Source organism: Bacillus rossius, chromosome 6 (assembly GCF_032445375.1).
Source record: "Bacillus rossius redtenbacheri isolate Brsri chromosome 6, Brsri_v3, whole genome shotgun sequence".
NCBI classification, from domain to species: domain Eukaryota; kingdom Metazoa; phylum Arthropoda; class Insecta; order Phasmatodea; family Bacillidae; genus Bacillus; species Bacillus rossius.
The window spans coordinates 47,477,280-47,502,397 of record NC_086334.1 but is presented as its reverse complement, the minus strand read 5'-3'; the positions used below and the strand labels follow the sequence as shown (position 1 = coordinate 47,502,397).

Below are 25,118 nucleotides of genomic sequence, written 5' to 3'. Positions count from 1 at the left end.
CCTTACTCTACTACTGGTTATGATTATGCCGTAATACGTTTTTAAAGAGAATTTTTGTAGGCTACTCTCTGATTTTGCATACTCATTGGCCGTAAACTAAGCCCTACTTCAGTAATTTCAAGCTGAATAATATGTTCCATTATATTTTAAAATAAAATTTGACTCTAGTTGTGGAGATCTGGGGGGGGGGGGGATGCACATGGCCCCACCATGCCCCTCCATGACTACTAAGGTTAAAAACTCTTAAGTAACTTGAACCACCAATAATAATTTTTGCGGATTAACAAAACCTTTAAAAACTTTTCAACTCTATGGTTAAACCACTCTTCTTCCTTCCATAGACATGTTAACCCTATTCACTAGAGAAAACAGATCTTGGAAGCTGAAATATGGCGTTGTTTCCAGGAAATCCAGTTATCTGGTGCGTTTTCTCGTTGAAAAGTTACTGCAATTTCTATCAGTTTTTAGACATCAATACATCCCCAAAAAAACTCCGTTTCGTGTAAAGATATTTATTAAAAAGCCGTGTACTTATTTAAATTTTCTACTGTTTTTGGCCGGTAGAATAATTTTTAACGTCACATTTGGCTAGCTTCAGACGAATCTGGGACATTCAGTGGTACGTTAGCGGCATTCTCATTGGCTATCACAAGTACAGAAATGCAAATCTCATCGAACAATGGACGTTAAAAAAAATTATCAATACATAAATACTTAATACTGTATATCGAAGTCCTTAGAACAATCAGATTTTCCTGTGAAATTCATGTGTCTCTACCAAGGGGACTGTCACTAGATAGGGCGTACGCTGCTACTTTTTGTAAACTAACGATTGATCCCATGTATACCAACAACTGATTGTGTTGTTCACATTTAAAGCTGATAAAGCTGATGAATTATTTTTTTATTATGTAACTTGTAAGGTAACAGTGTTACTTTCTAAATCTGAATGATTTGACTCAGAAATAATTTAAGTGTAGAGAAAACATTTATATATATTTGTTTTTTTAATAAATGTGAATTTAGCAAATATGACACCATCAGATTGGTGTTTTTTTGTTGTTTATTTAAATCAAGTTCATAAAATATCGTTGGGTTTTGTCAAGCTGATATATTTAAAAATTATTATACATTACGATTAAATAGGTACAGCATCTTAAATTTTAGGGTATCGGGTGACCTCGATGAACGTTTATGTTCCAATGCAATCATTTATGTGGCTTTTAGTGTGTCCATGTTTGTTTGAATGAAACAGTTGATTATTTTTAAGACACTAGCTAATCCAAAATTGTACATATATATATATATATATATATATATTAATGGTATTTATAGTCACCACTTGGATGTAAGACAATTTGTGTGCATTGTATTGAAAAAAGGGACATTTATGCAAATATAACTCACGATTACCTATAGTAGTCGAAGAAACAAGAAAACATCCCTTGTTATCTAATGACACCTAATGAAAGTTTTGATTGTTATTTTTCATGAATATTAATTTACGTAAGTACAAATTACACAACACTTTAATAACGTTTAAATATATTGTACAGGCCCTATTAGCATGACCCCAAGATATTCTGCAACGACCTAAATACTGATATCATGTGCGATATAACTAAATTCCTTTTGTTTTATGGCGTGTGGTTGCTATTGGCAAAATTGTTAGTGACCGATTTCAGAAGGGGAAAAAAATAAACTATTTTTAACCTGGGAGTGAAATTTATGTTTTTCTATACTCCTTGTCTGTAACTACAGCTAGTGAGATGGATTATATATATATATATATATATATATACATATATATATATATGTTTGCCTGTGAGTTGTGTTGTCCCATGTATTGTCACCGTATTTGTATGTTTATAAATATGTTTGTTTAAAAAGTTTTTTTTTGTTTGTGAGTTTTGTAGGTTATTTATTGTATGTTTCATATTTTTGATTTTTGTTTGTCATTCTGTTAAGGCCCTACAGCTATTAGATGGCACATAAAACCAAATAAATAAACAAAAATAAATATTTATACATGTATATAAAGTTTGGCATTGCATTTCATTGGCAGATCAAGGTCATTAGAGATAGCAGCTCTCAACATCACAACATAGAGATATTTGGGAAAGTCGAATCAGTTATTGCCTTCAGTAAAGGAACATCCCAGAAATTTCATGGCGTTATTCCCGGAAACAATGGAAATCCCAAATCAATTTGGCCGAACCGGAGTTCTAATCCAGAGCTTCCGGAATTCGAGGCCAGTGTCTTACCACTGCGCCATTTTGCTCGCAAACCGTAATTCTTTCTAAACGACTTTTATTATACTTCATCTTTAATGATTGGCACGTCCTCCAGGACTAGAAAACAATAATGAGAGATTATAAAAAATAGCGAGTTTTACTATCTTACGGAACGTCTTTAATGTTCTCTACACATTACAGACGAATGGCTTTGACGCTCATTAATTGTGCACGTGGTAGTTGCCTTAAATGGGTCACCCGTTATTCGATACTATATTTTTTTCCTTGTTTCTTCTTGGTTTCGTGTCCTAGACGTAAACTGTGGGCATATCGCAAAAGCGGCTAAAGGTTAAAATTGTACGTAGGCTACGCCAGCTTGCCGCAAAATGAAAATTGAGAATTTTTTTTTCCAGTTCCTGCCGATAACAACTTTGCAGAAAATATGTACCACATTCTCGATCAATCGGAACAGAGGGTAGAGAGTGTGGCGGCTACCAACCAACAAGCGACCCCATCCTCAACGTGTTCAAGATTATAGCCCAATCCTCACCGTGTTCAAGAATACGGTCCCATCCTCATTTTGTTCAAGAATACGGAGACCACCCTGGTGCCAGAAAACCACACAAATCTGCTTGTCACTACCCTTCCGAACTCGAGACCTGCATTGTATTTTTTTTTTTTTGTAAATGGAAAATAAATATTCATGTTAATATTATAAAATTGTACAGTTACATAAAAACAACTCTATCACTACAAAATAGTGTATGCAGTAATACTTTGTTCAGATTCTTACCTGGGCATTAATGCTTTGTGTTGTCTTGGTATCTTCAATAGTTAAAGTTATTTGCAAACCGTTCCCTGAACATCTTTCCAGTATTAACTGCGCGCAAAATAAGCATGATACAATATTATAAAGTGGAATTTATTGTTGAATACTCGATTATCTTTTCCATGGTTTAAAAAATAATGCTTGAATGAAACAGGAATTGAAATACAAAATTATGCGGCAGTTTTACTCAGTATTACTAAAAAAAAAAGTAAAACATGTAGAGTAAGATGGGGCAAAAATCCGCGTGGGGCAAAGGTCCTATCTTGGAATATTTCGTATAAATGAAGACTGTTGGCAACATTGACACAGTCAAGAAAATTGTCGCCATGTTGGCCGTTTATTGCCATGTGTGTCGTGCCAATTTATAACACCTAGCGAACATAATGAGGTATGAACTAATTTACTGTAATCTGATGTAATTTTGCAGCAATACAAAACAATGTATGTCGCCGGGAACAACGATCGGGAAGGATTTATGAAACCACAGTAAGAAAGTGTGCTTCTTTATGGTTACTGTGCATTGGTAGTAGTAGAGATTGTCAAACACAGGTAGCAGCAGGAGTCGCGCACAGACCAGACTGCGCTCTGGGGCAAGCATCCACAACTAATGACGGGGTAAAGATCCGCACCACGTGTTTCATGTGGATCTTTGCACCTCACCCGTGTATGTCTAACATACATAAATTAAATTGTTTAAAATAATGTTTTAATTTGAAGTCTCAGCCTCTCTAATGCTCAATATTTTGCTGTGGGTTTAGGCACTTGGAGGAAAATGTTTTGGCAATGTAAATGGTTATTGCATTCCTTTCTTTTTATCATTGTAATATTCACATATTTAACTTTAGATTTAGACATAAACAATCCAGGTTGCTCAGGCGCTAAAACTAGAACTCCAGTTTCACCAAAAGAAATTCTTCCAATGCCAAAGAGGTCTGTGCAAACAAAAGGAATAAAAGAAGCAAACATTTTGAAATAATATCCAGTTCGCCATACAAGAATAAATTGCTTGAAGATCTGAAAGAAAAGGAGAAAAAAATGGCTGATAAAGACGAGCGAAGGAAAAAACGATTTGGAGTGAAGAAAGGAGGTGTTATACAAGTAAAATCAGCCATTCAGTCAGACAAAATACAGTAGGCTGTGAGGCATTGTATGAAGACCCACCTAACGAGGTCTGGATCCAGTGTACTTCATGTGAGGCATGGTGGCACGAAAACTGTAGTGCATATGAGGACACACTAAACTTTGTGTTTGATTTGTGAAGCTCCAGAATTGAACCTGTCTGTAAACTACTATGCATCTGTTCAGTTTTTTACTTTATTTTATGCCAAGGCATAAATGAGAAAAATGATATTTTTATACATTGTGTAAGTTGAAATTATCTACTTTCTATTATGTCTACTATCGTTAGTCTATTGCCATTGGGTTTCTTTAAATATTCGTTGGTTTATTTAATTTCAAATTTGTAGAGCTAGAATATTTTTAATTTTCTATTAAAATATATTTTTTAAAAAAGTTAGGATTTAATTTTTAAATTTTAAATTTTTTAAATTTGACATTGTTTTATATATATTTCAGCAATATTTTCAAATTTATGAATTATTTTGTGTTTTTAGATTTTTGGACTCATTGTGTGATTTTGTAATTTCCTGTTTACAACTTCCAATGTGGTGATATTTTGCAATAAGCATATTATAATAAATATAATGTTTTCCAGTAGATAATAAGTGTTGATCGCTGTGGGTTTAGATGTTCAAAGGTGCCGGTATTTGCCCCACTCAATTCGGATCTTTGCCCCACTAGTGGGGTAAAGATCCGGATTTGCACATCTATCGATACTTGTAACTTATAAAATAACGCACTTGTATTCCTACAGTTTTGAATATAACTGAATTGCATTAATGTGTGTGTATTCCGGACATGAAGAGAAAAACATCCTCCTGCTATTTGGACAGTCAGAATATCAATTTAAACCTTAAGTGAGGAGCTTTGTCCCATCTTACTCTGTTCAAAAAGTACCACAGTCATGTGTTGTACCAAGTTACAATATCTTCCTGGTATTATTTCAAACTTCGTATATTTCGGCAATTGGGTTCCTAAGGAATCTTTTGTAAGAGTAAAGAAAAATTTGTTCTGTGTGCATAGTTCTCTTTTTTGTAGTCTAAAATTTAAATTGTTATAAATTTTAATGACATATAGTTTGACTGTGTTCTTTGGCAATGCATAATTAACTTGTAAAAAACTATTCAGAGACCAGCAAATTTCGCAGGTCAATGACCTGCTCGCTAGTCTTTATAGAGCCGTGTTGACTGGCGGCTATCCAGGAGAGAATACGTTTTATCTCGAATTACTTTAACGTAATTTAACGGTTCATTTTCTGTTGTTTAGTTATTAGTTTAATCTACCTTTCAGCGTGTCAAAATAGCTGCGGTACAAAATTTCACGCAATCACATCTTGTCTAACACCAGTTACTATTGTAAACATATCTGCCCAAGACGTTCAGTATTATAACCTCATTTTCACATCAACACAAATAATTAGCAAATAATTCAAAAATGTTCAGCAAGCTGGAAAGCAACGTAACAAAGCAGAATATAAAATAAAGCGAACAACAATATGGGACTAGAATTATGAATTAGTGAATGATAGGACCGTTTGAACCTAAACATGAAAAATTCGGTCTCTTTTCTCATGAACTAAAATCCGGATTTTCATTTTGAACGTGGAAGACGTTATAGTTGTCCTAAAGTTTTCTCGAACAGGGGTTTCCTTGCAAAGTAAATATTTTATTACAGTTTAATTTAATATTTTTACCAACTTATAATTTTGTTACGTGAGACATCTGCGCGTTCATTTTATGAATGCTATCTTCATCTTTAAGGTGCACTGCCTATTAGATAGGTTACATATAAGTAAATGGTTTAGAACCAGTCTAAAACAACTAAAATATTATGTTTTAGGTGCCCTTAATGTATGAATACATAAATAAAAATATATACTGGCGATCAATACAGGACAGCTTCCAGATTTGTGTGCGACAAACCTGGTGTTGTTGTGTAAGATGGCAAAATATGTTTTGCAAAATTAACATTAAATTTGTTTGATATTTAGGAGATCAATATATTTACTGTCAAAATATAAATTATTTAACTAATTACTAATAAAATTTTTATTATTATGTGACCAGCCACACGCTTGCCTGGGTTGTTAGCTCAGAGCTGTCCTGTATTGGTATCTAGTGAATTTGCTTTCATTGCATTACAAGCTACACGCTTCACTCTACTAACCGAATCGGAAGTGGAAATCGACGAAAGTTACTTCTTTGCCAAAGACGCTAGCTAATATGTTACGAGAATGTTTGCGAACGGTACGAAAATATTGTATAAGGGGAGAAAAATGAAGAGATGACATTACGCAGCAGTACATTATTCATCTTCAGGGATAACTGGGAGAGATCCAAATTACTTTTCTCAGCCTGGAGCCTGCAAAATGTTTGCACAACGTCTTTGAGGCCGTACGCCGTGCCGACGGCAAGAGTGAGGGAGTTATATATATTTTTTTTACTTCTCCTCCTTACTTCTTTCGCTGAAAGGCATAAATCGTGGTCGGTGGTAATACGACCTTATTTGCCATCTCCTCGCTGAAGAGAGATGTGCTATTGGCGCAAAGGACGGGGGGGGGGGGGGGGTGGAAACTCTGGAATCCCTGACATCTCCTCTCTCGCTTTCCTCGGACTTGCGATGGGAAGAAGGGTGGGGGAGAGAGAGGGGGAATTGCACGAAGCGGAAGTGAAGTGTCCGGAGAGCCGGAAGAGGAAATTCTTCCGCGGCGCCATCGAAGAAAATGAAGATCGTGGATCTAGAACACGCGCGCGAATACGTGCTCGCGAACATTCATACGGTCTGCATGCGCGCATGACTTCTGCAGCCTAGTAAATCGTGAGCTTACTGGGGGAACGAAAAGTTTGCAAAAAACGGGAAAAATTTACAAGCGTGTCGAAAACGAGACAAGAATTTACTCTCCAAAAATCAAACTCATATATGATAATACATGTATATGAAATATGCTTAGCACTTCCTGAATTATTCTTCTGGACGCATTAATCATTCTCTTCGCCTTGCGTTATTGAAATGCAACTGATTTGAAGAAACCGGACTTGCCAACTTTTTTTTTTCAACAACCCACGAAATTTAAATGCCAGCAACGGGTGCGCAGGTAGCAACGACGCCCTCTTCCCTGGACCAATCCTGTCTGTGCAAATATTCTTCGGGAAACATGACCACTACCGAACATCTAAATAAGCAACATTCTCTCTTCTCTCAAGAAAAACCACGTATTTTTGGTAGCAAATATTATAACTCAAAAATTAAAACAGAATACTAATACTTATTAATAGTTTTTATTACTTTTATCAGGCTATCTAAAGATCCTAATTTGTACGTGAAAATTAATATTTCAAGCTTTTGTGAATTCGGTGATACATGTTGTTTTAAAAATAAAACCATTCAGGATGTAAATAAAAAAATAAAAGAATAAACTTTCAATTATTTTCCTTTTATGTAAAAAGTGACGTTAATATTATCGCATTTTACTTACAAGGATACCAATATACGCTAAGCTTGTATAAGAATAAATACAATCCTCTTTATTTTATTATCCATAAAAAACAAAAATGTCAGGACTTTAAACATGTAATTTTTATTTGTGTAATTCCACTATTATAAATTCTCGCCTGGGTATGCTTAGATATTTAATTTTTTTTTGTAGATACATGGATCCACTTTAAACCTTTTAAAAGTAGACTTTCGGAAACTGGCAAATAAAAGTTTGTAGATAAAGAATTTAAATTATGTACCAATATTTTTACCTCCACTTGCTAAGTTTTAGAGGTATGTATGTATATTGTAAAACCAAACTAAGCTATGAAATAAAAAAATGGAAAAGTCACTATCTTACTATAAAACTAAACTTACCATATTTTCACCCCCATAACAGTGACATTTTGTAAAATGGAGAAACAAGCACATCCATGCATGTTGTTTTCACTCTTTTTCTTATTTTATAATCTTTAAAATATGAAGATATAAGATTTTTGTTTCTTTTTTAAAATAAACTGATGACTTTTCCTCTTTTAGAGCGTGGAGTTTCGAAAAGGTTTGCCTGGTGCTTAAGTTAACCAAAAATGTAATTAACAAAATGGTTTTTTCTTAAATACATTACGTAGTTTTTGAATGATGACGAACAAACACATGAGACAAAAATATAGAAAATTATATATTTGCGTTCCAAATTATGTAAATATTTCTCTCCAGTATATTTTCATCAATCGATGTCCTTTACATTCTTATTACCGTGAACGTTTTTTCACAAGTGTAAATAAAAATAAATTGTTATTATTGTTTTATTTAAAGCATTTACATATTCCTGAACAAACAGGTATATTTAGTGAATTGTACACAAACATTATTTGCGTATTTGAATTCACAAAATAGTGTTTTAATTTCTTAAGTTTTCGATTTATTATCACATATGTAATGAAGATAAATGTTAAGGCCATTTAAATCATCTTATATCTTAAAACTTACAGCTTTAAGTCTTATGTTGTGGATGCATATTGCATACTTTTATAAATTAATCTTTTTTCATCATTAACTCGCTGAAATTACATTTTCGTGCAATTATTGAAAGAATTCGAATCGATTAGAGACATGTCGTAACTGATTTATGATTTCTGTTTTTTAATTCCTGTCAAAGCGTTTTGCAAATGTAAAATATTTATTTCCAAAGAAAATTTTATAAAAGGTATTTTCTTTTACAGAGTTGATTCAAAATTGTTTACTTTTAGAAATAACTAGGTCAAAATTTTTTCAGAAATAGGTCATTAAATAATGACGGTGACGTAATTATCTCAATTTATTGGCAAAATAATTTATGAACTGTTTTGTCCTCCTATCAAAAACGCAGTTTTTAATTATGCTGCAAAGGGAAAACGGGAGGAAGGAAAAACACATAAAAATTATTTTTTTGTGAAACATTAACAATACACACATAACAAATACATTTAGATTTTTTTGAAAAAAAAAAAATCTAGCGCATTGGTTGACCTATATGGACTGAAACGTTGATGGTTAACCTTTGTATAATGAGGTTCCAGTCATGAATTCGAGATGAACTACATGGGAGGGGGTTTTATAGCTATAATTCAAGGTTTATTACACAAGGTTAATTGCCTATTAGTAAAGTAACGCATATAGGTTAATGTCAGGTTAAATGAGGAATAACATTTTAATTGTGAAGATGGGGTAATGGATTGTACATGACGACGCACCGAAACCAAAAGTAGAGTGCGTTATGAAGTGTAGGTAAATCTACCAACTATAATCAACTGACTTGGTGGCTGTACAGTGACCAGAAGTTTGAAAACTCAAAACATTTTTAACAAGTTCATCATTATAAAATAATTAATGGACGCCACCTTTGTCAATACGTTAACCTGTGCATGATTGATTTGGATTTATTAAAAAAACATAATTTGCTAAGTAATTTTTATTTAAAACTAGTTAAGACTAGTATTCAAGACAGTGCGTTGTCTAGAATCACAGTGAGAAACTCGAACAATAAAATACTTAAATAGGAACTACTAAAATTCGTAAAATAATATTCATTATTTTTCAGTCCACGCGGACGCAGGTGTGGTCTCAAGAGTGCATTTTTGGCGTTCGCTTAGCCGTGATAAATATTATTGTGTAGGATTCAAACATATTTTAGTGGAAAAACATGTTGGACTTAATTTAATCCAGTTTTTCTCGCAATTTTACACTGTTTCTTCCTGGAAAAATAATTACGTGATATTTGTCGATACCCCTCACTTCCTTCTCCCCCACGTGAGCTTGTGTGAGATTCGGCTCGACCCCCCCCCCCCCCCCTAAACGCCTCACATAATTAATGGACGCTCCCAAACTGTGCAAACGGCAATGGCTTTATTTTACATTGTATTTAAATCATAGCAATGTGTTGTACAAATATAGAAACATCTATCTTGTAAAATCAGAAAACATTTCTTTGGAAACTGGTTTCCAAATGAATTTTTTTTTTACAAAAAAAAAAAAAGAAAATTATTTTCCTGTGTACCGGCGCGACACACCCGGCGGCGCGGGGTCAAGAGGTCAGCCGGAGCATATGGCGCGCTCATCAGGGCTTATCGCGTCTGTGTTTGCCTCGCTCGTCGGGCGAGACCCCCTCGATGGCTCCCGGCGCTCCACCGCGGGGGGGAAGTTGACCCATTTGACTCGTGTCGCCGGCTGCCCAACTGCACCCTGGCGGTCCTCCCACCGAGTTCCCAGGGGGACTGTCGAACACCTGGACAAGCTATCATAATATATTGTTTAGATGATGACTGAACTTTTGACGTGATAACGTCTTATAAATAGAGACCTGAAAAATTCGCGGATTCATTTCGCGATAGGATAGAGTCCAAATACTTTTGACATTATTTTGCTTCAGTGATTGGGCCACAGTTTATCTGAAGGACTCTGGGCCAATGAAAAATCTTTAACAGGAGAATTAGCGAATCACGATCATTCCAGTCAACAGGTGTTACGAGTCGGTAACCAATAAGCAGATGTAATTTGCACCAGTGCATAGAGGATCATGGAGTCTATCCTTTATTTATAAGTTATAAATCGATAAACGCCGGCCTCACGCACGAAAATTTGTCACGTTCCGCCTGAGCTGAGCGTGCAAGAACCGGCCAACCACCGTGCGAGAAAATCTTCTATAATATCAAACAGGTTAATGCGGGCTTTTTTAACTAATTGTTCGTGATTATATTTAAACAAATTATTTAAATTAAATTTGCAAAAAAAACTGTAAATAATATTTGAAAATTAAAAAGTACTAAATTTTTCATCAATGTTTATGACGTTATCACGTAAAATTATCGCCCGTAAACCGGCTTTACAGACAACACCTTTTTTTTTTTTTAAATTAAAACTACTACATCTGAAAGTTCACAAATCAAGATATTTATTTTAATACATTGCCATTCGCTTGAAAAAAAATTACAAGCTCAGCCATATTATTATCGACAATATTCCAATAACTGAAAAACTGTAATTTTATTTTGTAAATTGAATATAAATAATCACGTAAAATAACAGATGTTTGTAAATTTGTACATTTACATTGAAACAACTCTTTCACCGCAAAATAGTGTTCGCTGTAATAATGGGTTCGGATTCTTAACCCGGGAATTTTTGCTTTGTGTTGTCCCAGTGACTCAAATAGTTGAAGCTATACGTAAACTGTTCCCTGAATTAAGTAGCTTGGCTTCTGGGTCGTAGCCGCGTCCTTGGCGGATAATTCACCGACTTTTTGGTCGACATTGCAATCGCCATCATCAGGGAGCATTTACCTACTGAGGTAACTGTAGGTAACTGCTCCCTGATGATGGCGACTGCAATGTCGACCGAAACGTCGGTGAATTATTCGTCAAGGACGCGGCTACAACCCAGAAGCCAAGCTACTTCAGAAAATGGCCGCGAAGGCCTGCGAACATTGTTCACTGAATAGCTTTCCAGTATTAACTGAGCACATTAATAAGCACAATAAAACCAAATAAAGTAAATTACTGAATATTCGATTATCTTTTCCAGGGTTTTAAAAAAAATCTATGCTTGAATGAAAGATCAATTAAAATAAAAAACTAATGGCTCCAATTTTCTAAAGATATACTTTGTATTGTCTAGAAAAAAAGGTTTTTTTGTCTCGATAGGCATACATAACCACGGCAATGTAAGTTACAACATGTTTCCATGGTATTTGGAAACTGGTTTCCAAAAGGAATCTTCCCGCGCACACCCCCTCCCCTGTGCATCGGGAACGTAAGTGCGGGCGGCGCATGGCAGCGCGTGGTCGTGTGTTGCAGATGTCCTAACATGGGTGTGCCCTGGGAGCTGGTCCAAGTCGCCGCCCTGGTGGTCGTAGCTGCGTGGCGCGTCGGCGGCTCAGACTTGTGAGTAGCCCCTACCACCCCTGCCACCCCTACCACCCCTACCAACCCTACCACCCTCTCCCCCCTCTGCATCCCCCCAGGGCCGGTGCAAGGTAAATTGGCGCCCTAGGCGAAAAACCTTAATGCCCCTCCCCCCCTCACAGGACACCCCAAAAAATTTTTTTTCCTTGCCTCAAAATACATCACGTAATCCTAAGATTTTGTCAACAATCAAATGTAAGCAGGCTTGTGTTTTTTTTTTTACTTATTACAAATCATAAACCGGTCACCGTGGACTTTAAATAATTACTTATATCAATATAAACATTCCAAACTGTTACAAAAATCCATTTTCATCTAGTTTCAATAATCGTTAAACATATGATATGAGCTGTTATGTGTCGTGCTGCGCCGCCCCCAGCTACTTGGCGCCCTAGGCGATTGCCTAGTTCGCCTGTATGGACGCGCCGGCCCTGCATCCCCCCTCCGGGACACAGGCACCTGGGGGAAAAAGAGTTTAGCGTTTTCAATTACCTCTACGACAGACTCCACAGTCCTCTGCACGCTCAGGGAAATTCCCTCTGTCCACTGGCCTGCCGGCACGTCTCAACCTGGTTACCTGGGATTCGGTGCTCCTTCAGAATGGGGGCTTCCTCATCGGTAGAAACTGGGGAATAAAAATTTGCGGATTCATATTCGTAGTGTGATGAAATCTAAATAACTAAAAAAAAAAAAAAATCCTTCGTGCTCCTTCTGCAATCGGTTCGCTGTTAAATCCGGAGGAACCTTTGGCCGATCAGATCCCCTCAATCAAAGAATTATCCAGTCACAATGTTGCGCCGGCTCAGACGCCTCACAGGTCAGCAGGCAATGTACAGAAGAAGTTTGCTTGAGTATACGCGGAGTATAGTGGACGAGGGTAATCCCTTTAAAATGTGTCAATAGAGGAAGCACTTTATCGAATGAACAAATTTTGATTTCATCTTATTACAAAATCATCCCACTAGTTTTTTTTTTTTTCGCTGCTCACCCAGAAGTGTTGCAGTCCCCGTTTCTTTTTTTAAAGTAGAGTAAGTCAGGGTTACTGGTTATTTTCGTTCATTCAAGTGGTGACACATTTAATATACAATATACAATATACAATATGTTTAATATACAAAATGTTTCTTATTACTAATAGTAGTATAGGAATGGCGGAGCTGGCACTGGCGCTGGCGCGTGGTGCCGGTGCCGGTGTCCGCCATATTGGATTGTGACGTCACGGCGGCCATATTGGATGGATGTGACCTTGACCTTTGACCTTGACCTTGAATTTGACCTGCAAAATGTGTAAAAATTCTCCAAAATTGGGCAAAATGTGTCCAAAATTCCTCACAATTTCCATTTTTGTGGAAAAACATTCCACCAAAAAATCTTAAAAAATAAAAAAAATAAAAAAATTCCCTTTTCGAGGGAAAAATTCCCATTTCGAGGGAAAATTTCCCGTTTTTAGTCCTTAAAAATCCCAGTGGCTAGAAATGTCCATATAGCGGCTTAAGCATCCATGTCTACAGCCGCAGATAAGCCTCTGACGTCATATTGGATGATGACGTCACCGTTGCAGTTTCCGTTACGCCCGCCATCTTTAACTTTTTTATTTATTATCCGATTCTAATGAAATTTTTTTTAAAACTTATAAAAAAATTCAATTAATAAAATGTTAATAAAATATTTATAAAAAATATACTTTTACGACACGGAGTTCGGAGTCCTCGGTTCGAACCCGACGAGTGCAAAAAAAATTAAAAATGGCGACCGATCCTTCTCTCACAGTGGACGCAGGTAGACTGACCCCCACCACTTTCACCAATGCACATATACCATCAGGTAGTATGACGTCATGTCCACCATCTTGAAAATCCGTAATTTTAATGCTAGAGATTCGGGAAAAATTTTAAAAATCATTAATAAAATTAAATAATAGAATTAAATAATAGAAATTTAATAAAATATTACTTATAAACCACTGTAGCACGTATCGTTATGGTCGCCATCTTGGATTATATAATTGTAGCATGTTTCGTTACGCCCGCCATCTTGTCTTCGTCTGCTGGAGACCTCCATCTTGTTATCATTGGCTAGAGTGCGCTGACACCATGTTAGTTTAATTCTTACCCGCTAGAGTGCAGTAATCATTTATTATTACTGTGACACCCGCCATCTTGTCATTTGGCCGCCATCTTGAAAATCCGTAATTATTTAGCTAGAGATGCGGGAAAAAGTTCAAAATTCATTAAATAAATCACCCATTAATTTAAATATTGATTCGATCGCTTCCTGTCCTTGGTTCGATACCCGACCGATGCAATAATGTTTAATTTTATGTAAAATAATAATAATTTCAATAAACCATGTTCAACATTCTTAAAGAGACTTTAAAACCTCTACTACCATCATCCTAAAAGCCATCAACACCACCACCTTGGAAAATTCGTAATTATATTGCTAGAGATTCGGGAAAAAGTTACAAATTCATTAAATAAATTTGCAAACAATTAAATGATTAATTAGGTCGACTTAGGCCCTTGGCACGATTCGGAATGAAGATGAAAAATAATAAACATAATATACTTAATAGTGGCAGGTTCGACAAAGAAAACAACACAAGTTCTTTCACAAAATAAACTTTATTACATAATTTCTACTTTACTACACGAACACTTGCGAAAGTTAACATTATAATAATCATTTAGGTCCGCATAGGCGTGAAATGACTAATTCTTAGCTCCAATCGGTTTATACTAGAAAGAGTCCAACCAGAACCTTTACAGACATAGTCCTCCTCTTCTTGACAGAGTTTCCGGATACCATTTTTAACAGTATGCTTCACATCGTCAGAACTGTAAATTACTGCAGCCGATGTCTTGAATGCACACTTCTTCACTTCGTCTTCGAATGGATACGGCTTTCCATATATACAGTCCAACCACAAGTTGTATTTTAATGGACCGTTTGTTGCAACGTCATCAGTAAGTTGACTGATTATGTTCTCTCTGATATCATCAAGAAAATTACAAATGTCTTTCGACTCACCTAACGTATTTAGATAATAGTAGTCTTTCAATGTCCCACGAAATGCAGACTGCGCCAAGTAGAACCCATTATCATTCACTTGTAATGTGCCGAACACAGTCTTAGGTTTATTTTCTTGTCCAGACGTTATAGCAATCGGTTGCTGCACATCGGTTTTCTTGCTTGTTCTCTTACGAGTCTCCAATCTAAAGCGAGGAGTCGAAATTTCTACAGGTAATTCTTCAGCAGACAAACGGACCTTACCGTTGCAATTTTTCACATGCCGTCGCAAACTATCAATACGTGTAAACCATTCATGACACCCATCACAGCGAAACTTTATACGGGATGGATTCTTCTTGCATTTACTCCGTTCATGTCTTCGTGCATCATGAGAAAATGCGAACGACATATCACAGTAGCTGCAAGGATACCGGGGTGATGAAGACGAGCCTTTCAGGCCCGATCCAGATACTAACGTTGCCGCAGTTGCGTCATCTCTAGGCATACTCTTATGCACATCGATGCATCGTTGTTGCACCGATACCTTTACTTTCTGCCGCTCTGCAGGACCTTTACATGTCTCCAAGTGATGCTTCAAATTAGCATTTCTTGTAAATTGCTTGCGACATTTGTTACAGCCAAACATTTTACGATAAGGGTTCTTAGCGCATTCTCTCCTCTCGTGTCGTCGAGCATTGCTGTTGTTTGAGAAAATCTTGTCACAGTAACAGCACTCATGTTCGTTAGTTGTTGTTGAATCACCATCCATTGAAGTTTCCATCGAGGGCGAAACGAAGTTCGACGAGTTTTCCTGCGTAGTCAGCACCACCGGCATTAAAGTCTCTCCTGCTGACGGTATCGCGACTGTTGAAATCTCCTCTTTTGATGACGTCGTCGTTGCCGACGGGATCTGCACCTTCTCCGCCGTAGCTGACGTCAGGGTTCCCGTAGACGATGGTGCGTCGTCCATCAAGTTCAGCGTTTTAGATGGTAAAGATGCCATCGAAGTCTCAAGAACAAGCAATTACACGACTTATGCACCAGAAGAAACAAACTAGGTGATCCGTACACCGTCGACGTCAGTAACAACTGAGCGTCCTGCTGTCTAGGACTCGCTTATATACATGCACCGGTTGGAATAATATGCTAGTCAAATAGAGAACCAATTACTATAATACTCGAGTCAAAACATCATTTAAAAAAGAAGCACACCAAAATAAGGTAACACATTTGGAAGCAAATTCGACAAATGAAATGGTCACACAATACACGCACGTGCAGCTTTCATCACAAAGTTAACATTTACATTCCATTCAAGCGAAGTATCAAGCCAACGCCACATCATCATATTAACATCCTATTGGTCATACTATCCTCAAAATTTCACAGTCTTATAAATCACACTAGTTATAGAAGGACTTATAGTTTATAACACACATCATTTCAGACATTGATCGTTAACAAATTCGAATTTAAAAATGTAAAATGTAAGTACTTGTTAAATTGAAGAACCAGGTACGTAAATATTTTATATACTTTATGTACACTGTAGGCGTCAAGAGCTTGAAAGTACTTACGTAAGAATGATATTTAATAAAACTCATATTAAACTGTATATTTATTTCCAATAATATACATCTGATCAAAAAAAGCTGGTTTTATTCTATAAACCCTGCATATCGTAGTTCATGTTTCTTTGAGGATGTACTAATTTTGAACATATCGCGAACCAAGTAGAAGTTTTAGCCTATTCACCAATCATTTGGATTGACTCTCGATGAGCAATTTGGTCTCGCGTGCTACGGCTTCCATCATCTTTACATATATGTTATTAATAGTCTTAAAATCTTCACTATCACAGACGTAAAGACATCATCACCGTAGCTACCAGTTATAATACCAGGAGCCGCATCAATATCACTCATTTTATGATATCGTCTCCGCATTTCTGTTGTCAGAGACGTACCACAATCTACGATCGTGTAAGCTTTACAATAGTCTCTATTGTTTTCTAGACATGGTTAGCTCCATTCCCATTTTCTGTAAAAGCTAGTGTGTCCAGTTTTACTATTTAAACCTTCAACCCATCATCCCAAACAAAATTAAATCATCGTAGTATATAGAAAAAAAAATCAACAAAGTTCCTTTCATTTAATCTTAGGAACCGCTTCATCCTTTACACCTTTAGTATAGTTTCTTGAGCCCAAGTGTCTTTCATTATATACCATGCAGTGTTTTTCAAGAGATGTGGTATACTACCAGTTCTACATACAAATCCATCCTATCATTGATTTGTTTACACATTAGAAAAAAAACCACGTTATTTTTACGTGTTTTATTAAATTACCACTTCGACTAAAATAATTAACACACATAGTAATTTCTACAAAGGACACTTTACCCAAGATATTTTAACCATCATCTCTGAAAACAACCATGTCCCATCTATATTACGTAGTAAACGAGGGTTAGAGGAGATGGGACAAACAAGTGCTAGTCACTCATAGGGTAAGAACCATGTGTGTTCAATACCTATCTCAGTCAATGAAGCATATATGTATTTCTCTTACCTCATGTAGAAAAATATCTTCCAATGCATACGAATTTAAACTTTATCACGTACGACTAGTCAAAAGTACATAAATTCAAGCATGTCAACCGAAAAAAGAATCTCAAGGATAGAGGCAGAGACTTCTCGATCGAGACACGCCTACCATCACCTGCAAATGAACATTGACCCCTCGCGCGGGAGTTGCAAGCTTGCAGAATGCTGCGACACTCATATGTTTTGCTCGAGACATGCATACATCACGTCGCTAGCCTTCCAACTCATTACACGTAAAACTCCAGTGAAAAGTAATGTAAAGTACTTGACGGAACCACTTCAAAGTATACATCACAGAACCAGAGAGAAAATCAGCCTACGAATGTATATCTTGCTACCTACAAAAATAAATGTGTAGCACATATACGAGAGGAGTCGATTCCTACATACCATACTCAAAACTCTGATAATTATAAGCAGCAAAATATTTTAAATCAAGACCTTAGCCAGTATACATTTAATTTCCCATGTTGTAAAAATTCATGTTAGTAATCAGCTACGAAGGAGTGAGTAACTTGGATGAAGAACCGCTTTCCAAGTATCCAGAATCTTACTGTTACAGCCAGTGCACCAGCTTACTCCAAAGTGTGGTCAATTGATAAACATTCTTTAATTTTTTAATATCACCCCCGTAGTGTCCACCAATATATGACAGGTTACGATTTAAGACCATAAATTTCCCACAAGTCTGTTAGTTTTATTTCGGGAAGTAATAAATTATTTCTCAGAAATAATAAATCAAGTTCCTAGTCAGATTTGCTCTAATGTTACGGCATTACCTGTACCTGCACTTTACCAAAATATCTCCCATAAATAATCTTAAGAATGCAGATGGCATACTCAGTCAAAAATAATTTTAGCAAAAAAAAAACTGTCTTCATCATCATTGGTAAAACAAAATAATACACTCAAACAAGACAAAACGAACATTACAAACCTAACCAAGATTACGTGTCACATGTAGTTTATTACATTAAGTTATAACGATGTAGGTTAGAGAAGAATGAATAAAAAAATTCTTTAATTCTATAATTTATTTAAAATTGTACATTTATACACAATAAAATCTGACACTATATATATTTTTTACATTTCTCAGTCCACACGACATTCATTTTTATTAAAATAAATTATTAAAGTTCGTATTAAGAGTGACAAAATACTAATAATTCATACAGATCACGATACATCAGTTCAGGAGTGTAACACCTTAGAGGGCCAGAAATTATGCTAGAAACCCGCCTTTACAAAATTTATAATGTTTTTTCAAGTAAAATTTTCGTGTAACCTGTACACCGCACTTCTCACACAGAAATTTTACACGGTCAAGATTTCTTCTGCAGCTATGCTTTTCATGGATGCGTGTACTTCGTAGTCGTTCAAATCGTTTACCACAGTAGCAGCACTGATACAGATATTCATCACAATTACCATCGCTTCCCCGCTGTAGAACTTGCAAATGAACTTTGCTTTTACAATGCCTAATAAAATTACTTTTGTTTGTGAAATGTACACCACATGGGTAACACGGAAATGTCACACGATTAACGTTTCTTCTACAGACATGATTTTCATGTCTTCTTGCATGTTGACGGTATTTAAAACTTTTGTCACAGTAACAGCACCGATGTTCGTTAGTCGTTCTTGAATCACCAGTCATTGAAGTTTCCATCGAGGACGAAACGAAGTTCGTAGAGTTTTCCTGTGTAGCCAGCACCACCGGCATTAAAGTCTCTTCTGCTGACGATATCGCGACTGGTGAAGTCTCCTCTTGCGATGACGTCGTCGTTGCCGACGGGATCTGCACCTTCTCCACCGTAGCTGACGTCAGGGTTCCCGTAGACGATGGTACATCATCTAGCAAGTTCGTCGTTTTAGATGGTAAAGATGCCATCGAGTTCACAAGAACAGGTAATTACACGTCTTTTGCACCAGAAGAATCAAACTAGGTGATCCTTACACCGTCGTCGCCAGTAACAAACTGAGCGACCTGCTGTCTAAGACTCGCTTAAATATCAGCGTCCGCTTGTATAATACGCAAGTCAATACATCACCCAATGCTATTACTAAAAAAAAATTAGGAATTTCAAGGAATAAAAGTTTAAATTATTTATTGAAACAACTAATCACACATCCTACATACACGGTTCATTTAGACTTAATAGAGGAGCAAGAGTCTGTAATCAATGGAACTCTCACAACCCAAAAAAAAATTTAAAGTAGGTACCCGAATTTAAATATTATTATGTAGAGCTACACATAACATCCAACTGACTCCAAATGACTACAACACATGACTAAAATAATTTATACGATACCAGGTTAGGTCCAAAGTCAATTTTGTTTGTACCTCTCATCTACAGTTCAGAGGACCTTCAGTGTTGATATAGCTACAGCCAAGACATGTCCAGTACCATACATTTTCAAAGCCTTCAAAGTCGATCCTTGTTAAGCCTTACGACAAAAGTCTCCGAAACAAGAGTCCTACTCTACAAGTTTACTATACAATTTTATGCCTTTTCATAGCACACATCGATAAATATCTTCATAAATAACCCAAAATATTATCAGACCACTAGCATTCGATTTATGCACCAACATATCCATCAACACAAGTCCATTCTACATTAAGCTCCTCACTTATTTTCATCAGTCTACTCGGCTACACTCAGCACACAAAAACCAAATGAAGTCAATTAACAACCTAGTATTTATGTACATTCGGTCATTTAACATGAGGTGCCCACCATATTGAAATTTAGGCACCATCTTAGATATTTGTATTTATTGACTTATTAGTTCGGGAAAAATTCCAAAATTCACCGAAAAAATCACACATTATTTTACATATTGAATCGAAAATTGCTTCGATCTATGGATGAAAATGAAAATAAATTTTAATTTAAATATCAGAAAAGTGTCAGGTTCGAGAAATAAAACACCTCAAGTTCTTTTACAAACATAATATTTATTACACAATTTCTATCCTACTACAGAATCACTTGCGAAAGCCAGCAATCTTATAAACATTTAGCCCTGCATAGACGTGCAACGACTACTTCTTAGCTCCAACAGCTCTAAATGCTCCAACAGCTCCAAATGCTCCAACAGCTCCAACAGCTCCAAATGCTCCAACTGCCTTTTCTTTCAACAGCTCCAATGATATTGGGCTACAATGCTACGAGTCTAAGAGACTACGAGGCTACAAGGCTACGAGTCTAAAAGGATCTAGATGGTTCCGAGTTATACATGGCTGCGAGACTGCATGACTAAAAGACCGCATGGCTACGAAACTACATGTCTATGAAGCTACCTGGATACAAGTCTACTCGGCTCCAACACGCAATGTACACACAGTACACACAGGAAACTGAACGTACACACAGTACACACAGGAAACGGAACGTACACACAGTACACACACACACACATGAAAACGGAACGTACACACAGTACACACAGGAAACGGAACGTATACACAGTACACACAGGAAACAAAACGTACACATACAGTAGCGGAAACACAGGCTTAGTTGGAAATCAGAATACAAGAAATAAAAACATTAAATTTTTTTTTAGTTTCAATATTTAATTTATTTCTCAACATTACACAAATACAAGTAAAAGAAGCCATTATTGTATGTAGCAAGCTTTCCTCAGTTCTTTGAGTATGACTGATATTTCATTGATGCACGAATATTTTCCTGCACAAAGCGAGCCATGTAGAAGTCTTAGCCTGTCAACCAATATGTTGGGATCTTTCCATGAGCTACAATCAATCTCTTCTGCTACGTTCATCTTCCTATTATGTTTATAATAAATATTATTATCCCTGGTGTCTTCTGTTTCAACACCAACTACAAGGTCACTTTCGACATCAAGCCAGTGATTATCACAAACTTGATTAGGATAATTTATTTTATTATGTCGTTTCCATCGTTGTGATCCCAGGCCACCATCACTGTATTTGCTCTTGACCGCTTTAGGTGCTTCAGCACAGTACTCAATCATGTCAGCATCACAAGCTTGATCAGAATAATTCATTTTATTACGTCGTTTCCATCGTTTTGGTCTCAAGACACCATCACAGTCTTCGCTCTTGTATGATTTAAGTGCTTCAGCACAGTACTCATTCATATCAGCATCAGAAGATTGATAAAGATAATTTATTTTATTTCGACGCTTCCACCATTTTGGTCTTAGGCCGACATCACAGTCTTCGATCTTGACCGCTTTAGGTGCTTCAGCACAGTACTCAATCATGTCAGCCTTAATTGTGACAGCACAGTCATCGATCATGTCAACCTCAGATGTGTCACCACAATCTTCAATCATGTCAGCTTCAGATGTTTCATCACAGTCTTCGGTCTTGTCAACTTCAGGTGGTTCTCCATCTTTCACATTTTCATGGAGACGACTAGATATTGGTGTAAATATCTTTTCATTTCTAATGAGGTTGCTACTTTCTTCGTTTGTTTTTAATTTTAAATTATTGTTTTGATCTATATCAATATTTTTAGCATTAGCTTTTTTACATTCTTCATAATCATTATTGTCGTCTAATATTCTGCCTTCGTTCCTCTTCCACGATGTTGGAATACAGTATTCGTTATCTTTATTCATTTTAGTTGTACAGTTCTTGCAATGTCTATCCAAGTAATATCTTCTACCAAAGGATTTATGACACTGACTGCAATTAAATGGTTTTTGACAAGGACCCAAACTACACTCGCTTCTCTCGTGACGTTTAGCATTCTTTCTCAAGGTAAACACCTTGCTGCAGTATCTACAGTGATGCCGGTTTGATACAGCTACAGGCAACGAATCAGGGTACAAGTTAGCTTCTGCGACTAATGGCAGATGAAAACTAAGAGTTGTAAATTAAACCATTACTTAAATAGAATTTTTTAAATTATTTCGTCAGCGAGAGTTAAGTTATCTCATACAAAAGTACTGGTTGTAAGTAGTTCTACTTTTCATCAACAGATGACTCCACATGTTGCTGGCTGGTAAATAATATTTATTTCTTTTATGCGGGATGCGGGATGCTCACTAACGATCTGTTGAAAATGGTGTGCTTCCCTAGATCTCAAGAGGAAGAACATCGACCTTATTTAAAAATTAGTGAATAACATCATGGCCTAGCGAGAATCACAAGATAACCTATTCACATATTAGTAACCATCATGTATCAGTTGTCTGTATAAGCAGTCTCTGTTGTCTGTATAAGCAGTCATTGTTTTGTGTGGGATGCGGGATGCTCCCTAACGATCGCAACAGAAGGAGGGCTTCGCTACAACTCAAGGGGAAGGGAAATCATCGTGTATGATAGCGTTTCCCAGTTGTTTCATGGCGTAGTAATCGTCTGATTAATGAATTTTTTTGTCTGATGTCCACCTGATAAAAATAATTAAGTGATGATTTGATAATATGAATTCGGAAATTTATACGAAACTCTGAATAAAATTACCTGTCTTAGACATCAAGGACAATGCAGCTTGTCTTACATGTTAATGCTTCTTAGCTGTCTCAAAGCACATTATTTGTCTGAGTAAGGTTATTTTTCTAATCCACCTGATAAAAATATTGTAAGTGTCAATTTATTAGCAGAATTTTACTAATTAAATGTAACTCTGAATAAAATGACATGACTCATTAGGTAAAAATTCCTTCATGAAGAGATCGATTTCTCACAAATAAGCAGGAGCATTCGGAGAAAACCTCCATCATATTGACAAGGATCATCAGAAGCACACGGAGAAAACCACCATAATATTGACAAGAATAATCAGAAGCACACGGAGAAAACCTCCATAATATTCACAAGAATAATCAGAAGCACACGGAGAAAACAACCACACGTTTTCTTTGATATCATAAAATTAAAGGAAAATAAAATTTAAAAATAAAAATAAATTAATAAAAAATTTAAAATAAAAACAAAAAATGCATAAATATATTCTGCTAGCTTGTGAACTTCTCATTGTTGAGCAAAGATAGAGTTCTAGTACAAGCCAGAATTTTATGTATTTTTTGTTTTTATTTTAAATTTTTTTATTAATTTATTTTTATTTTTAAATTTTATTTTCCTTTAATTTTATGATATCAAAGAAAACGTGTGGTTGTTTTCTCCGTGTGCTTCTGATTATTCTTGTGAATATTATGGAGGTTTTCTCCGTGTGCTTCTGATTATTCTTGTCAATATTATGGTGGTTTTCTCCGTGTGCTTCTGATGATCCTTGTCAATATGATGGAGGTTTTCTCCGAATGCTCCTGCTTATTTGTGAGAAATCGATCTCTTCATGAAGGAATTTTTACCTAATGAGTCATGTCATTTTATTCAGAGTTACATTTAATTAGTAAAATTCTGCTAATAAATTGACACTTACAATATTTTTATCAGGTGGATTAGAAAAATAACCTTACTCAGACAAATAATGTGCTTTGAGACAGCTAAGAAGCATTAACATGTAAGACAAGCTGCATTGTCCTTGATGTCTAAGACAGGTAATTTTATTCAGAGTTTCGTATAAATTTCCGAATTCATATTATCAAATCATCACTTAATTATTTTTATCAGGTGGACATCAGACAAAAAAATTCATTAATCAGACGATTACTACCCCATGAAACAACTGGGAAACGCTATCATACACGATGATTTCCCTTCCCCTTGAGTTGTAGCGAAGCCCTCCTTCTGTTGCGATCGTTAGGGAGCATCCCGCATCCCACACAAAACAATGACTGCTTATACAGACAACAGAGACTGCTTATACAGACAACTGATACATGATGGTTACTAATATGTGAATAGGTTATCTTGTGATTCTCGCTAGGCCATGATGTTATTCACTAATTTTTAAATAAGGTCGATGTTCTTCCTCTTGAGATCTAGGGAAGCACACCATTTTCAACAGATCGTTAGTGAGCATCCCGCATCCCGCATAAAAGAAATAAATATTATTTACCAGCCAGCAACATGTGGAGTCATCTGTTGATGAAAAGTAGAACTACTTACAACCAGTACTTTTGTATGAGATAACTTAACTCTCGCTGACGAAATAATTTAAAAAATTCTATTTAAGTAATGGTTTAATTTACAACTCTTAGTTTTCATCTGCCATTAGTCGCAGAAGCTAACATGTACCCTGATTCGTTGCCTGTAGCTGTATCAAACCGGCATCACTGTAGATACTGCAGCAAGGTGTTTACCTTGAGAAAGAATGCTAAACGTCACGAGAGAAGCGAGTGTAGTTTGGGTCCTTGTCAAAAACCATTTAATTGCAGTCAGTGTCATAAATCCTTTGGTAGAAGATATTACTTGGATAGACATTGCAAGAACTGTACAACTAAAATGAATAAAGATAACGAATACTGTATTCCAACATCGTGGAAGAGGAACGAAG

The 25,118-nt window shown here is 36.1% G+C and overlaps 1 protein-coding gene and 1 long non-coding RNA gene across 26 annotated transcripts in view; one reads left to right on the top strand and one right to left on the bottom strand.

Annotated features, from left to right (window-relative positions):
• The window catches only part of LOC134533153 (glutamate-gated chloride channel), a 374,512-nt gene that overhangs the window by 199,409 nt on the left and 149,985 nt on the right, over positions 1 to 25,118 (top strand). For all 25 annotated transcript variants that reach the window (XM_063370507.1, XM_063370502.1, XM_063370493.1 and 22 more), the window contains one exon: positions 11,988 to 12,074. In XM_063370507.1, the coding sequence (XP_063226577.1) occupies positions 11,998 to 12,074 (77 nt within the window). In that variant the 5' untranslated portion in view covers positions 11,988 to 11,997. The remainder of the gene's footprint in view (positions 1 to 11,987; positions 12,075 to 25,118) is intronic.
• The window catches only part of LOC134533154 (uncharacterized), a 188,367-nt gene that overhangs the window by 126,555 nt on the left and 36,694 nt on the right, over positions 1 to 25,118 (bottom strand). The gene's annotated exons all lie outside the window — the stretch shown is intronic.